Source organism: Lichenostomus cassidix, chromosome 7 (assembly GCF_008360975.1).
Source record: "Lichenostomus cassidix isolate B80296 chromosome 7, HeHo_3.0, whole genome shotgun sequence".
Lineage (NCBI taxonomy): Eukaryota > Metazoa > Chordata > Aves > Passeriformes > Meliphagidae > Lichenostomus > Lichenostomus cassidix.
Window position 1 is genome coordinate 26476234 of NC_139488.1, and position 16461 is coordinate 26492694.

At 41.0% G+C, this 16461-nt stretch overlaps 1 protein-coding gene across 1 annotated transcript in view; it reads right to left on the minus strand.

Moving 5' to 3' along the window:
* Window positions 1-7238: 7238 nt before the first annotated feature.
* Window positions 7239-16461, minus strand: part of TFCP2L1 (transcription factor CP2 like 1) — a 30515-nt gene continuing 21292 nt past the window's right edge. Inside the window, exons 8-15 of the mRNA XM_085066916.1 lie at window positions 14981-15072; window positions 13568-13616; window positions 13378-13471; window positions 12433-12523; window positions 11663-11763; window positions 10580-10722; window positions 8103-8154; window positions 7239-7671 (exon numbers count right to left, since the gene is read on the minus strand). Of these exons, the coding sequence (XP_084923042.1) occupies window positions 7634-7671; window positions 8103-8154; window positions 10580-10722; window positions 11663-11763; window positions 12433-12523; window positions 13378-13471; window positions 13568-13616; window positions 14981-15072 (660 nt within the window). The 3' untranslated portion in view covers window positions 7239-7633. The remainder of the gene's footprint in view (window positions 7672-8102; window positions 8155-10579; window positions 10723-11662; window positions 11764-12432; window positions 12524-13377; window positions 13472-13567; window positions 13617-14980; window positions 15073-16461) is intronic.

Consider the following 16461-nt stretch of genomic DNA (forward strand, 5'->3'; position numbering starts at 1 on the left):
AAGTGTATCCAACATAATATTTCTAGCATGTCTCCTCTCTAAAGTGTAGTCTTCAACATTTAAATTTTCACCATCGGAAAAAACTATTTCTCAGTGCTAATGGGACACTAACACTAATGTGCTCAGCTAATTTTGGAGTCCTGCTAATCAAACTTTTTTCCAGCTGCATCATACTTGCTTATTACTTAATATCAGATAAATCAGAACTGAGGCTTTTCTAGACAGCAAAATGGATAGTGGCACTGCTTGCAACAGTCAAAAATAGAAGATTTAGGATGGGATAGGACAGCCCTGCCTCCCTGGGCCACACATCTCTGGGGAACAGGGGAGTCAGCACTTGTCTGGAACTCCAGTTTGATCAGGACAACCAGCAGCTGCTGTAATATACTAAAAGAAAAAACCACTTAACAATTTAATTTATTGCAGTGTCAAATCTTTCCTACTCAGGTAAGCCTGGAAGCATTTAGCTTCTTTACAGAAAGAGCATGACAGGTGTTATTTCTCTGCCTGCTCCACAGTTATGACTAATCTAATTAACTGAAAGACTGCATTGATTTGTGAATTAGAAAATTTATTTTAAAATGTTTACTTGCTGTTGAGGATTTTGATGAGACTACACCAATGCTTTAACTAAACAGCTCCAGTCCTAGGTCTTGTTTCTCCTCACTCATTAAAAGCTCTTAACAGTTCCTGTCCTGTCCTAAATCTGCCGCTGACTTCTGGGTCTGCTCTCTCTGAGGTCGTTTGCACGCGTTTCCCATAGAAATTAAATTGTGCAGAATTACCACTTTCCCTGCCCTTGAACCCTTTTTTATTAGGTAGAAACCTTCCTAGTGTTCCTTTCTGCATTGACCAAACCCTGCCAGCACATGGGCCAAGCTTACAGAAGAAGGAGAGTAGTTTTGAGCAGTTTGGTGGGAACTACCCATGCATGTGATACTCCCTTGGCACCCCCAGCTTTCAGGACTCAGGGAGGGATTCACCCCCAGCTCCTGAAAGCCCCAGGGATGACACCTGCAGCTGGCAGGGCTCATACAGCCACCAAGTCACTAGGCTGACAGTGACTCCCCACACTTAGCACCCTTCAGTGAGCCCTGGAGAGCCCAGATGCCAGCCTTGGACCCTCAAGTGCCTACCAGCATCCTGCCCTCAGGGAACAACCCACCCACATCCCCTGCTGCTGCCTGGAAGTGGATTTGACCCTACACTGAAACCGTGTTGAACACAGAAGCCCTTTGGGACACAGTGGTGTGTGACCATGCACGGAGCAGTTGAATACTTCAACAGTATCAGGAGGCCTCAGATGGCTGGGCTTCTGCCTTCAATGAATTTTAAGCACATAGAAATTGGGGTAGACAGTCCTTTTCCTCTTCTCAGGGATGTCTGAATCACTAGTAGGGAAAAATATTAAATTCTCTTTATCTAGGAACATTGTCTGTGCCCTTACACTTTGCATCTGAATAGATAGATAGATAGATGTACAGGCCCAGGCTATATTTTCTAATTTTGTAATTCAAATACTTCTTCAGCAAAGGAAAGGAGCTGAAATTGCTCATGAGGTCAATTCAGATTAAGGAGCACCCTTACACTGGTTGTACACCCATTCTCACTACTTTGCCTTGAGATGAAGTTTGGCTGAGGGAAGATACAATCTCCAAACTGGGCTCTATCTTCTCCAGCTGGAAAATGACACTGAACATCTGCGAAGCTCCTGACTATGTATGTGAGTAGATCTATGGTTTAAACCTTAGAGGATACTGGAGTTTTTCCAGCCAAACCACTGTGAATGCTTCACATCCAAACCTCACTGCCAGCATGTGTCTCACAGCTGCTCAATGGGGCAGAGCATTGCCATGAGGAGGAACTCTGCTCCTCTCTGATGTCAGCGAGGACCAGGATCGGAATCGCCTGTGCCTCCTGAGCACTGCAAGGCCAAAGCCAGCTGCCATCTGACACAGCTGGTGCTTTCAGTAAAGCAGATGCCATGGTCACAGCTTCTGCAAGGACCAGGGTGCCCAGCCCCTTGCAGCTGCACGCTGAGCAGCAGCCACTGCCGAGGCTCTCCTGTGCCCAACCGCAAATAAAGCAGAGACCAAACCCGTGCTTCTTACAAACAGATTTATTTGCATTTTGACTGGAGCACAGATTCTAGATACAGATTTCTTCTGCACAACAGTACAAGAGCCAGTGCAAAATATGCTTTTTTTTTATTTATTCATGTACAAAAAAACCCGAAAACCAACAAACGAAAAGACAAAGAGTGTGGCAGTATTTACTCACAACTGGTACGCCTCAGCCTCCCATCCACCCACCTCCACTCTGCCCTTGCCCATCATACCAACTTCGTGGCCAGCACTGCCTGCCTCTAACAGCTGCACTGTCAGTGAAGAGAGGTAACTCCCCTTTGAAAGATAAACACCCACCCCAAGCAAACCAGGACAACAACAGGCTACTTAAAGTTGGGCACACCATCTGGTCACCAATGCATCCCCTGCCAGGGAGCAGAATTTTGAGGGAATGGCAAAAAAAAAGGTACAAATCAAAAATGCACAAAAAATTTAGGCACTAGCTTAAGCCATTTGTTAGAGAGAGGCAAGGATGTTAGATATACCTCCAGTCTGCCTTCTCATATTCACCCACAGTAGTGATGATCAAAGCCAAACACTCCCCGCTCTGAGTACCCTGTGCTGTCAAACAGATTATAGTCTTATGAAAATATTTCTAATAGTAGCATAAAGTTAAACCATTTCATAACTGGAGGAGAAAGAGAAGAGAAGCTGCGGTCTGAATATAAGCATTTCTTTGAGAAGTCAAAAAAACCCCAACAGATACAGACAAAAAAACCTGTTTCAGTCATCCACCAGACGACTGTTAGAATTACAGCCAATGCTTATGCAATACAATATTGAGCTAGGAAAAGTCATCATATGGTTGTTCTGCTTATGGAGTAGCCTTACTAGTTCACAAAGCATTGGGCAATCTATTTCTCTGTTATTCTAACTAATTTTCAGAAGCTGCAATGTAGAACTGCAGTGTTAGTGAAAGAATATGCTCATCTTCACCGAGGCCTGGGATTTATATCACAGAAATTAATCAAATTTACATCACTCCAAGTGCACCGTGTCCAAATCACCTAGCTGCTACTATGGACTTTTACATTTCTACCCAAGGAATGGCTGGGTTTTGAAGCTTGATCAACCAGAGTCTTTTACATTGAACTGCAGCTAAACAAAGCAGAGTACCAGTTAAAGCCAAAGAACACATGTACTCAGCACAAATATGTGTTGATACAGTACAGTATGTATGTGGATATATATATGTATATATATGCATATATATGTATATGTTACATTATAAGGAGAGTGCCATTCAGGGCTTCTCAAATGCAAGAATCCTTTTACCACCTCCAAGTGTTGAAACTTCAGCCCATTAAATTTCACACTAGGACAATAAGAACTCCAGTATTTTCCATACTGAATTATTATTTCTATTTTAGCCAATTAAGCATGCAGGGCCAGCAGAAAGAACAGAAGCTTTAATTTTAATAGCACCAGTCCTGACACCTCAGACAAATGACCAATTTTTAATCACCAGAGAGTTTGCCCTCTCCCTGCCCTGTAGTTGTGTATCTGTGAATTTTCAGGACATTGCCAGAGTCATATTAACTGATCTGTACCAATTTACTCAGTCAATAGGAGAAAATGCCACAATTTATGAAATTTCAAACAGACAGTACAGATCCAACAAGAGCACAGGTTTACACTTGTTGCACTGGCTGGAATCATGTTGGTATTAATCACACAATGATTCTGCCTTTTCATCCCCAGCAAGCCCCCTTTGACTCACAGTGGCTGTCCTCATGCATTCAGCTAAAGAGCTAGACAGTTTGGGAAACTGTATTACTCACTGTTATCCTAAGCCCCAGTTCTTATAAAAGTTCTGCTGTACAAATTTCACATATAGCTGAAAAAAGTCTAATTTAAATCACTTTGAGCATATTTTGTTACTTTGTAAGAAAGAAATAGGAGCAACAACAATTTAAAAAAGCAAAAAGTGTAACAGGCACTTAAGAACAAAGTAAATGCTATTTCGATGAATGGGAGCTACTCACCTCCCTTGCCTTTAATCTAGAATTTAGTTATCTTAGACTAAACATTTATGCTTCCTCCAGTCTTGAGGAAACAAAAGCTTCCCTCTGGAGGCTGTCACTTCCAGAAACAGGTCAAATGAGGCCCTCCAGGGATGTCAGACCCAAGGAGAGTCAAGGATTACCTGACACACAGGTGAGACAAGTCTCTCTCTCAATCTCTGCACCTTCCTCAAGGGGAGCAGTGAAGGGGAAGTGCTAATCTCCTCTCTCTGGTGACCAGCGACAGGATGAGAGGGAATGGAATGAAGCTGAATCAGGGCAAGTTCAGATTGGACAATGGAGAAAGGTTTTCACTGGGAGGGTGGTTGGTCACTGGGACAGGCTCCCCAGACACTGCCCTTGCTCTTGGTCATGGCAACAAGCCTGCCAGAGCTCAAGGAGCACCTGCGATGCTCTGGATGACACTCGTGACACTCTCAGTCGTATGTATTTGTTTTAGGCACTCCTGTAAGGACCACTGGACTCTGTGATCCTTATGGGTCCCTTTCAACTTATGAAATACTCTATGATTCTAAGCTGAAGTAACTCCCCAGTCTCCTGGACACCAAACCTGTGTCTTCATGGTCGTGTGTATTACTTTACCACAAACCCCCAAATTCCTGCTGGGACTACAGAGGTTCAACAAGGACTAGAACTACTCTGTCAAGTAAGTGTAGGCATTACACAAACACCAAAGCTGTACAGCTTTACAACAGGCTCATACAGACAAAACAGTAGTGCCCACCCATGGGAAAATATTTATAGTCTAGGGGATTGTTTACTCTGGTATACCTTTTTAGAGCATGAAAGCAAGATCTATTGTCAAATTCACCCGCAAATCAGTACAAAATTATTTAATTTTTAAAAATCTAAATACAGCAAGGCCCTAACAGATTTCTTTTCATTCAAAATTGATCAAGCAAGTGTTGTTGAAACACTGTGAGGACTATGGCATATAATTCCTTATGGGCAAAAGTAGTTTTTCAAAGAGTCAAGAAGACTCTTTAAAATAACCAAACAGTTCTCAGTCCCTAACTGGCAGCAAAGCCACCTCTATGCCTTCTTCACACCACTGAGAATCAGCATTGCTGTGTGCCCTCAGTTACAGAGCTACCACATCTAAGTGGATGTGATACAGACTGCACTCCTGGCACCTTCAAGCTCTATTTTGAACCCTTCCCATGAGCTCAGATTCACCTGAACCACATGCCAGTGACAGCCATACTATGCACTGGGCCAGTATTACAGAACAGGATGAAAAACCACAGCCACCATCCACCTTCCAAAGCACCTTCTACAAAATAAATCAAGCAGCTCCTGGTACACAGGGGCAAACTGTGTATCCACCTACTCAGAAAGGCACCTGGAATTCATTCAGCTGTAACTGTGTGGCTACAACCTGGATTAGCCAGTGCCCATGGTCCAGAGCTCCTCCCTCACCTACACAGCCTGGTCCTCAACCAAGAAGCCTCAATTCTCTCCTTTCAGAAGGAGAAATCACTATGTCCCAAAGCCTAGGCATCCTTTTTGGAGAAACACTACAATTCATGGAGCACTGAGGACAGCCAGTTGAGCAAGATCGTGCCTAAGTAGGCACTGCTACTCAATTAGCTGAGTTGGCTGAAGGTTTTCCCATTGTAACACGATTTTTCTATTCTAGTATTATTTTCGGAGTAAAAAAAAAAAAAATCACAGGGGATGGGTGGGGTTTTTTGCGCAAAACTTGATGCTTTTAATGAAAAAAAGGTTGCTTTTCTCAATATTTTGCTGTTTATTTCTGTTGGGAAAACTTGAAACACATAACTTTTGTCAGAGAAATATCAGTCCGTGTCTGTCCGAATTCCTCTAGTGTCAGCTGGGAGCTGTAATTCAAGGGCTCCGTGGCCCCCTCTTTCCCTGGGCACCTCTCCAGCCCTCATGACGCATTCCCTGTTTGACTAACCCATGGTAGGAGCATCATGGGATCTGTAATTCAGCCAAAGGGCTCAGCCCCAAGGGAGACAAGGCGCGCAAGGCACTTGAATGACAATTTCTGAGGGCTGCAACAGTAGCTCAAAACTGATGCTGCTTTAAGGGCCAAATGGATTTAATTAAATGTTTCCATTTCAAAAGGCTGGAACATTTTATTCAGTGTTTTCCAGCTGACAATTTCTCATTTTTTGAAAAATTTCCATTCCAGGAAAATGTTTGATATTTCAGTTTTCCATGTCAGCTCAGGATGAAATGAAATATTCAAGAATCAGATTTTGATGGAATATAGACACTCAGTTTGGGGAAACAGCATTATTATTTAGCTGTCAAAAGTGAAATGTTTTCATCCACGCAAGAAAGGTGTGATCCAGTGTGCCTTTGACATCAGTGGAAGCCAGTTTTTTTAGCTTAATGGAGCCTGATTGGAGTCCCAAAAGACCAACAGAGGGTGAAGCTGATCACAGAGATACTGGAAACAGGAGTCAAGAGTGAAAGAGCAAGAATGTAAGAAGCAGCAACTAAGATGATCTGTTACCAGACTTGATCAAAACTCAGTTTAACTTCAGTAACAGGATGAAAATCCATTAAGAATACAACATCTAATTCCCAGTTAGTCACTACTTTGTAAGTAGAATAAATCTGTAGTATGAATTTGTCATGAGCACTATAGCTTTCAATGTTCAAAACATTTCCTCAGAAAACTTTCATATCCTCCATTCAAGGAGACTACTCTAAAGCTGAAGTTAATAATATGGTACTGAACTGCTCATCTCAGGTTGTCTGTCCTCCCTCCTTTGCACTAGTTTGGGACTGGTTTGGAACCCCTCCAAATTTGTTCTATTAGATTGGTACTACAGATGGTCTGTCAGGAAGGACCAAGGTCTCTGGACTTGGAGCACATCTGCAGGAGGAGAACAGCTAAATATGGGCTTCCAGAGTTGACACTTTGGGTGAAGGCTGGGCACCAAATCCATCCTCTGCATTGCCCAATCTGTTTTGGGATGTAGCCCCAAGCCTTCCACCTCAAAGAGTACAAGAGGAGCCCCAGGATGTCTATGTCCATCAGCATCAGGGTGTGTGTTGAAAGCAAGAGAGCACTCAGAACTGTAAGTAAATCAATTTACCCAAACATGAGGGGTCAAGAGAACTGGGATTTGTTTATCTTTCATTTCCCTTTAGAACAAGATAGATGTTTCAAAGTAATAAGCAGAAACCTCTACAATTTTTAAGACTGAAGAGGAAGGGAAAGAGGAAGAAACATGTACAAGCTTTGAGGATGTTCTCAGCTCCAGCTTAAAAAAACAAAAGAACAAAAACAAAAACCAAAACAAACAAACAAAAAAACCAAACCCACCAAAATCACACACCACCAAAATTTCTATCTGTAAAAGCAAGTTTTTTCTTAAGCTGTTTGGAAATTCTTAGTTCACAGGAGCATTTATCCAGAAGGTTCTTCATGTTTCCAGTCTAGGTTGTAGCAATCTCAGTGAGGCACTAAATTTTAGGCTGTTAAAGTCTCTCTGTGCAGCATGGTCATTTTAAAATGATGTGGTAGCCATCATTGCTTTCAGCTGTAACAAAGAAATGCAAAACATATTTTCATTACTTTTAGGCAACAGAGATACAGAACTTCAAATTTTCTTTCTAGGTAGTTTGCAATAGTTCGTACACTTTCACAAGCCACTCATGAAAACAAATTTTTAACATCTAAGTAGAATAATTTACATTAAAAACTCCACATACTGTCATATTTTATCATTTTACTTGTAAGTTTTCTGCTTATTTATGTCAGAGGTGTCAATGGATTTATGAAATTTTCTAACAGTGTAACTGAGAGTAAAGCATTGATCAGTGTATCATAGTGCAGTCAACACCCTGACTTACACTAGATTAGATTCCTTATCTTTTCGGGATAACAGCATTGAGTTTGTGATAACAGTTAGTGCAACTGAAAGGAGGAATTATCTTTAGAGCAACAGGTAATAGCTGCAGCAATACACACCTTTTAATGTGCTGATAACAAAACAGGATTCGTCTTGGAAGTTTTGCACCATCTGAAGGGCAGAGAGAAAAAAGCCAACATAACATTTTTGTAGTAATTAAATTCACATTTTTTACAGTGCCAGTATAGACTTAGAGGAGAAGTATCAAACAGCATTCAGTGTCTAGTCCTACACAGTCCTGAGTAACCCTGCCCATGAGATTATCGAAGTACATGACTGATTAATTAAGGTCCTTGCAGTTGTTAGTGTGTTTAAGGGAAGCTCATGCTAAATGTGCTTGTCTAAAACTGATCTAGTTCAGCATTTTACCATCCTCTTTGTAGCTCTTGATCCTGAAGGTTCTTATGCCACTCCAATTACTCTATTAAAGATCATGCCCTTTGCTGCTGTGAGTTAAGCTATACTAGTTTAGACTGAATGAAGGTAGTCCCTTTCATAAAAATCCAACAGTGGTAATTACATATTCAGCTAAACGACAGAGCTCAGTTGAACTTTCATTGGCGTTTAAAGAATACCTGGAGATGGTAAACCCCAAGAAATGGACTCCTTGCTGAACAAAGGAATTGCTACTGAAAAGCCACCTCAGCAGTGTCCACCTGGCTATTTTGACCAGACCTTAGTACAGATGCTGTGCTCGCAGGAATCATTTACCTGTTTGCATTTTGTTAATGAACAGGAATCATAGTGAAACTGTCACAAAAAGCAAGGCAAATCATGGGAAGAAAGACTAGAACCTAAAGGTATTTGAGTTATTAATGAGAAACAAATAGATTTTCAGAACAGGTGCAGGTTCCAGTGACACCTTTAAATACAGAGATTGAGATGATTTCAGATCCAATATGAAAAACCCATTTAAGGTTCATCCTTAGTCAGTGCTTCCTCCCATCATAGAGTAGCTATGTGGGACAGAGGAGGTGGATTACCTTCAGGAGGTGTCTCATACAGTTGAAGCAAATGCTGGACACAACTTCAGAGGAGGAAGGTGTGACCAGAGCCTCTCTGATCAGCTCATAAAATCCAGCTTTGTGAAAAAGCCTTCTCCTAGCTACTGAATATCATTCAAGTAGTGCATTTTTCAGCTGTAAGTTCTCGTATCAAAATACCCTTTTCAACTTAGACTAATCTCCCTACTCTCTTTTGGGTTTAACATCCAGCCCCTGCTCCCTCAACTCAAACTTCTCTAGCCAGTTTGTGTGTCTTTGCCTAATGATGCATGAAGTACATTCACAGAGTGCCATACTCTTGCCACTATAGTACTAGAACAAGAAAAAAATATTTAAAAAGCAATAGACCTTGTTAATAATTGACTTAAACAAATACTTAAAGCCTTATACCCAGGCCAGTTCATGCAATTCCCCTACCAAGAGTTGCCTCCAAGCACTTTGCATCCATAAAGCATCAAAGTTTCAGATTTAATCAGGCTGGAATAGCAAGGAGACTTCAGGAATAAGCATTACAGCCTTCAATTTAGGCTCCAGTTGAGACCTATGCTCTGCTTCATTTGCTTTAACAATGCTTCTTATAAATGAAGCTCCTTAAGTGATTCTGGTGCATGAATGAGTAAGCAATTTAGTAGGGGGAAAAGAGGAAGAAGGGCAACTCACTATTAACCTGCAAGTTAATGGAATGGACTAAATTAAGGCATCATATAATGGGACACAAACAGTAGCAGAGGTCCATAAATTATAGTGTGCATATAGTGTATATAGTGACAGATCCAGTGCCCAGAATCATGGGCCAAGATGTAAAACTAATTGCCCTACAGATTTTAAAATTTGCCTTTTTTAGGCAACTTACCTATTTAATTTTAAAAGTTCTTACATTAGATCCTCACTTCAAAATTTGTGTAAGTAGCCAAAATGAAAGGAAATTCATAGAATCATTTAGGTTGGAAAAAACCTGTAAGATCATTATGCACAAACATAGACCTAGCACCAGTAAGTCCAACACTACACCGTGTCCCCAAGCCCCACAACTACATGACTTTTAAACACCCCCAGGGATGGTGACTCAAACACTTCCCTGAGCAGCCAGTTCCAATGCCTAATAACCCTTTCAATGAACAAATTTTTCCTAATACCCAATCTAAACTTTCCTGGTGCAACCTGAGGCCATTTCCTCTCATCCTGACACTTGTAACTTGGGAGACAAGACTGAGCCCTACATTGCTACAACCTCCTTTTGGGCAGTTGTAGAGAGCAATAAATGACCAATTTTGTTGTGTTTTGTTTTGCTTAAGAGAAACCAAACAAGAACCCCAACATCTTTTACAAAGCAAAGATCTTGAACCACACCAAAATTGATGCTGTGCATGGCTGATTCAGTCCAAGTATTTACTTTAACTTGTTGGATTAGTGGCTTTGCAATTCTCCCTTGAAGACACATTCCATAATTTCAAAATTCATTCTAACTTCAAGAACTCAGACAGATGTTACACCTCTGACAAAGATGAGATGTAACAACTTAACCCCCTTACCTCATTGCTCACTAATACATGGATCCCTGTGGGTCCCTGCCTGTAGATCCGATTTATCTGCTGTGGAGAAATGCTGTACAAGTTTGCAATCTTCTCCATCAATTCCAGCGTGGTCAATTCTTCTAGGAAGATTGCATGATACACTGCAACAAGTGGAAAGCAGTTACAGAGCAGCAATACATATGACACCAAGATTCTCAGCATCAACAACCAAATGGGTTTAAGATGAAGGTTCAAATGGAATAAACAAGCTTAGTATTTTAAAGCATCCTCCAAATATCTGGCTTGATGATTTGCAAAAAAATACCCACTATTTGTAAGCAACAGACAACTGAAGCACACACAACTTTTACCCAGAGGAAAACACAGGGACTGATGACAACTTCCATCATGGGGCATTAAAAAAGCCCTCTCATAATGCTGCTAGTATTTTTGGATAATCTATATTTAATGATTTTTGAAGTTAAAAAAAAAATCAAGTAATAAAACATGGTATGTCATAAAAAAGCAGTATTTTATTAGATGCCATCCACTGATCCCATAGGCACAGCCTAAAGCATACAATGTATAAGGTGGTACCTGCATACATGGATGACAGTATTGTTTTATAAATCCAAAACAAATCGTAGCAACCAGGTAGGAAAGTGGTGCATGTTTATTACCAAAGTGCAAGATTTAAGGACAACCTCTATTCTTATTTGATTGTACATTGTGTCATGAGGGATGACAAGTTGCCAAAAGCTTTTAACTTTCAAGAATCAGAGCCTTACTTTAAGACCTACAGACCTTCCATTTCCCAATTTTTTCAAGCAAGACATAATCTAAAGAAAACTGTGGATGGAAGGGTGGTTTTTTAATGCTAATTATGTCCCTACAACTGAATAGAGCTTTTGCTGTGGTATTCTGCAGATAATTTGTAAGCTGGGTCTGTCTCCCAGGCAGATAGTGCCATTTGGAATCTGTAGCCCTGAAAGTATAACCAAAATGGCAAAACTGGGATAAACAGGACCTGTTCAAACACACAGGACACTCAGCTGTCCCACACAGGAGCTCAGGCAGAAAGCAGGTAAAGTAAGAACTTACCACAAAGACTGCCATCTCCATTTTCTCGTTTTTGGTGGAGATGGGACCTGTTTTGCTCTGGTTCTTGACAGACGTAAATTGTCATCTTGGGCCTTACATTTCTGTGGATTAATCAAAAACGATACTAAGTTATTTAGCAGGTCTAAAATTGTTCCAAGTCAGTTACCAAAAAGTAAGAGATGGAATCATTCAGGCTGTGCTTAAGCAAAAGACTAAGGCATAGTCTTGATGCTGATGACTAGATAGCATAGGATGTCTAGCAAGAGACCCCTGGGAGGTGATGCAGAACACCTTAATCTGTTCAAGATCAGATAAGAATAAATAGTTTACAGCGCTTGCCAAGCAGTTCATCATACCTGCCTGTACTGATTTAGATCCTGCTCAGCTGTAGAATTTATGAGGTTATTGCAATGAAAGTAAGTTTAGGAGTCATTTGAGGCTTCAGGTGTTTGGTTTTTTAGTGTTTATTACCTCTGATGGAGATGCAACATAGGGTATTGTAGGCTGTGTCTCCCAGGAAATGGACGTAAGCTATCAGCTGGTAGCAAATAAACCACTGGAGATCCACATTATGCTGCTTCATTGTGGCAACATTTCTGAGCTGTGCTTGGAGTTGTATACCATTGTGATCTCCAGTCCCTGAGAGAACCTCTCTAAAGTATTAAAAGGAAGTCTAAATGCTACAGCTCCAGAATTAACTTCTAATTAACACTGAAATTACCAAGGAATGCTATCACAGCAAAAAAAAGTAGGAAGGAAATAGTACAAACCTTCCTTTAATTGCATTAAAGAGCCGAATTCCATCAGCAGGCCCACAGATTTGAACAAAATCTTCTTTGGACATCTTCAGTAAGTCGGCACCTACATATTTCAAATTGATTTTTTTTCAGAAGTTAAGCAAATCTTAGCTTCCAAATTGTGTGTATGGGCAGCAGGAAAGGGCAGGGGGAGAGAATCCACAAAGCTAAACCAGACAGATTTGCACAGGGAAGTTGCAAATTCAGAGAGGTGTGCACTTCAAATCAATCACTGTGAAACAGAAAGCTGGAACCTGCCAAAAGAGCAGTGCTGCACTGGAAAATATTCTAGCTAACTCAAAAAACAGACAGATATTTCACAGTGGCCATTAAATGACCCAGTTTTCTGTAACTGTCACATTCACTGGGTTATTACTTCATGTTTCAAGTCAGAGAGAGTCCCCTCATGGTTTCACCACCTCTAACATTTGCCTCTTCCACCACCTTACTGGTGTGTACAACTACTCAATGGGAGTGTACAGTGAAGGTGCCAAATGCTTCTTAAAGGTGCACAGGGACAGGATGAGAGGCAGCAGACAGAAGGTGAAAGATTGGAAATGCCAATTAGATATAAGAAAAAACATTTTCACTGTGACAGCAGTTAATTACTTGAAGAGGTTGTTTAGAGAGACTGTGGAATTTCCAGCCTTGGAGATATTCAAAGACAACTGCACAAGGCCCTGGATTTGCTTCAAGGTTTCACTTATCGAACTCAGGGAATCCCTTCCATCTTAATTTATTCTCTTCCATCTTTACTTATTCTATATGCCAACAAACGGTTTTGACAAATGGTAACTAATTTAACAACCACACTGGATCAGACCAGGGGTCCCATCAAAAGTGGCCAGCAGCAGATGCTACCTGAGCTGCACCCACAGAAGCAAAAAAACCCAAAATAATTGGACTGTTTAAACTCACCCGAAAAACTTGAGAAGAGTCTACAGAATGGAGAGAACCTATTACGATGAAGCCACTGCTGGGCATCTTGAATAGAAGCAGAAGGAAGGAGATGCTACATTGCAAAAAGAATAAGAAGGTCTTGAAATGAACTGTTCACCAGTGTCCTAAAAGAGAAAAGCACCACATTAACATGATCTCAAGTACTTACATCATTGCTGGGAGGCAGGAGCTCCATTTGGTGGGTTGGAGAACTGTTGCTAAAAGAAATTATATAAAGTTGGAAGAGAAAAAAAAATACATTATTTTAAATTTTACATTGCAGTGTCCCTCCTCTTTCCCCTCCTCTATTTGACTCAACTTTCACAAGTTACATCCAACTTGGCTTTTTTTCTCTATCAGATTTTTAAAAAGGTGTCCAAAATCTGGAACAAGAATAAAAAACCCCTCCTCACCTGAGCCTTTTGTTGGACAGTTGAGGTCCTCCTCGACACTAAGAGAAAAACTCAGGTTTACTAACCTCTTTCAAGCTTTTCCATATGGGTAACTCACTAATGTGACACCATCTAAGCAAGGAAATTGTAACCTACAGGGTGGCTGAACTCAGACTTTCTAACTAAACCCACTGTCTAATGATAACTCTTCACAAAAATTTAATAAACAACCTTATAATTCAACTCTGGTGTTGTCTTAAACATAGTAAATTGCAATTTAACTATATTACAGAAAACCACATTCCTACTAAATTCTCCTAAACACAGACAAGACTTCTAAACTGTCAAGGATTTTACCAAAGAGCTAATGACCCACCACTGGAAGAAAATGCTTAGCAGATCTCTCTACTAACACAAAATTTGGTCATTTCAGTGTTTGCTCTTATTCATAGGTTGAGGGGATTCATTAAAAATTAGTGATACAACATCCACTGATTAATAAGCTGTGTGGGAAGGCAATAAGATGGCAGAGTCCTACCAAAAGAAAAAGAAAGGCCTATGCGAAATTCCTAAGGGGAAGTATGTAGCAGGGAGGACTCAGAAGTACTGAGGGACCCAGCTGTACCTTTCTGACATGAGTTATCATATTGAGCATTTCAGGATCACTAGAACTGTTTCTTCATGATGGCTGTTTAATGCATTAAACACACCTTTGTTAGTCCTTTGTTCTGAAATGGCTTCTCAAAACCCAGGCTGTTTTGCTGCAAACAGAATTTTTTTAAACTTCATTCATCCGGGAATTCAGCACCCCAAACTACCTCAAGGCAGAAAGCAAGGAAGAAATACCAACTCTGAAGAGGAGCTGAAAGCCTCTAACACAGTAGTGAGAAGATACTGGGGACTACTGATACAGGGCATGGTGTGTTCTCACAGGAATTGCCCTGGAGGCCCTCTGATGCTCACCTTCCAGCCAGCACATGAACAGTGCACATACAAACAGTGCTCTGCATTACAGGGCATTCCTGGATGGAAGGTCTTAAAAGGCTTTTGGGAAATACTTTCCCCTTCCTAGAAAGGGTGGTGGTCCTTAACCTCTTCTTCCAGGGTATGAAATACATGGACACACAAAGCTTATGCACACAAAGGCTACCATATCAACAGGAAAGATAAAGCATGTATTTGTTACATACCCATCTCCGAGGTTGAAGCTGTTGGGAGAACTGTTGTAGCTTGGAGATGGAGCATTGTTCATTTGATAAGGCACATCTGGCCAGGGAGAGCACTGTTGGAAGAAAGGCAGTGGGGAAACTTTCATAAGGATGGAAATAAAGGATTCGATTCTCTTCTAATACCACATTCATGCTGTTGCCACGCCACTAACTTCAGCTCATCACTCCTGCTGGGAGGAGGAGATGGGCCATGGATTTTCTACACTGCTCTCCAAGCGGGCTGTCAGGGGGCCAGATTGATTCCAGTTGTGCATTCCACATTTCTTTCTCCCATTTCACAAAGCCTGTCCCCAAATAACACTGGGCCAAAGTGTGCACAGCTGTAAGTCAGAGAAATGCCAGTAAGTCAACTCAGACTGAAGGCAGCAATGATACAGAAATACCCCTGGTCTCAATTATAAATCCCTAATTAAATCCAGGCAAGAGTGACAAATATGCTCCAGTGGCATTGCTTCAGGTTTATACCAGTGAAAGAGCAGAATTTGAACCAGCCTGCTGAAACCTCTGGCCATTAGTCAAACAGCTCAAGTCATAAATGGGTATTAAACAGAGAAAATTTAAGATACACAGACAGACACAAAGCTACTAAAAGCCTTCACAAATATAGGTCAGACTCCACATTCCATGACAGTAGTGTAAAACCAGGGTAACCCAGCTAGAATTGGTGACTCTGCTCTGAATTTAAGCCACTGTAATCAGCAGGAGAAATCTAGCCCTGTTGAACCCCCCACCACCAAGAGCTCAAGAAAATGCTCTGTAGTGGCCTTGTCTGCAATGATAAAAAGATAAAGCTCCAAAGCAACACTTGCTGTCATCTCCACAAACACTAGCAAACATTTTATCATCTGCACAAGCACTGGCAAATATTTAACTCTTTGGCAACCCACATTTCCCCATGCAATATGTCAAAGTGCATCAGAGCTCATAGGGAGAGTCTGGGATCTGCCAACTCAGTAGAATTAGGTCTGTCAATCAGAAAACATGCTGGTTGATCCTCACAACATGAGGAAAATTGAGTGGGAGGGACTGGATCTCACAAACAGGAAGTTGATTTAAATCAAGAAGAATTAACATCATTTTTGGAAGTCCAGCAAGCTGCTCCAAAAAAAAATTAGAACTAAATCAAACAACAAGACCTTCCCAAAGGGAGATTGAACAACAATTCTAAATCCCTTTCCTGAGTCCTGTTGCTGACTAATTCTTCAGCCTGTGGTAAGTTTATACAAACATCTTAGTAATGACAGGGAGGGGTAGAAAGACATACAACTGTGCACCAGATGCATCAGAATATAACACACGATATTCCTAGAGTACAACTCAGAATCTTCTCATATTTTGCATGTAATAGCAGCTTCATAGGCACATTCACAGAAAAACAGATTAATAATTTAATCAGACAGTCTATTCATCTGTCAAGTGCCCCATCTCCAACATGAGCTTCC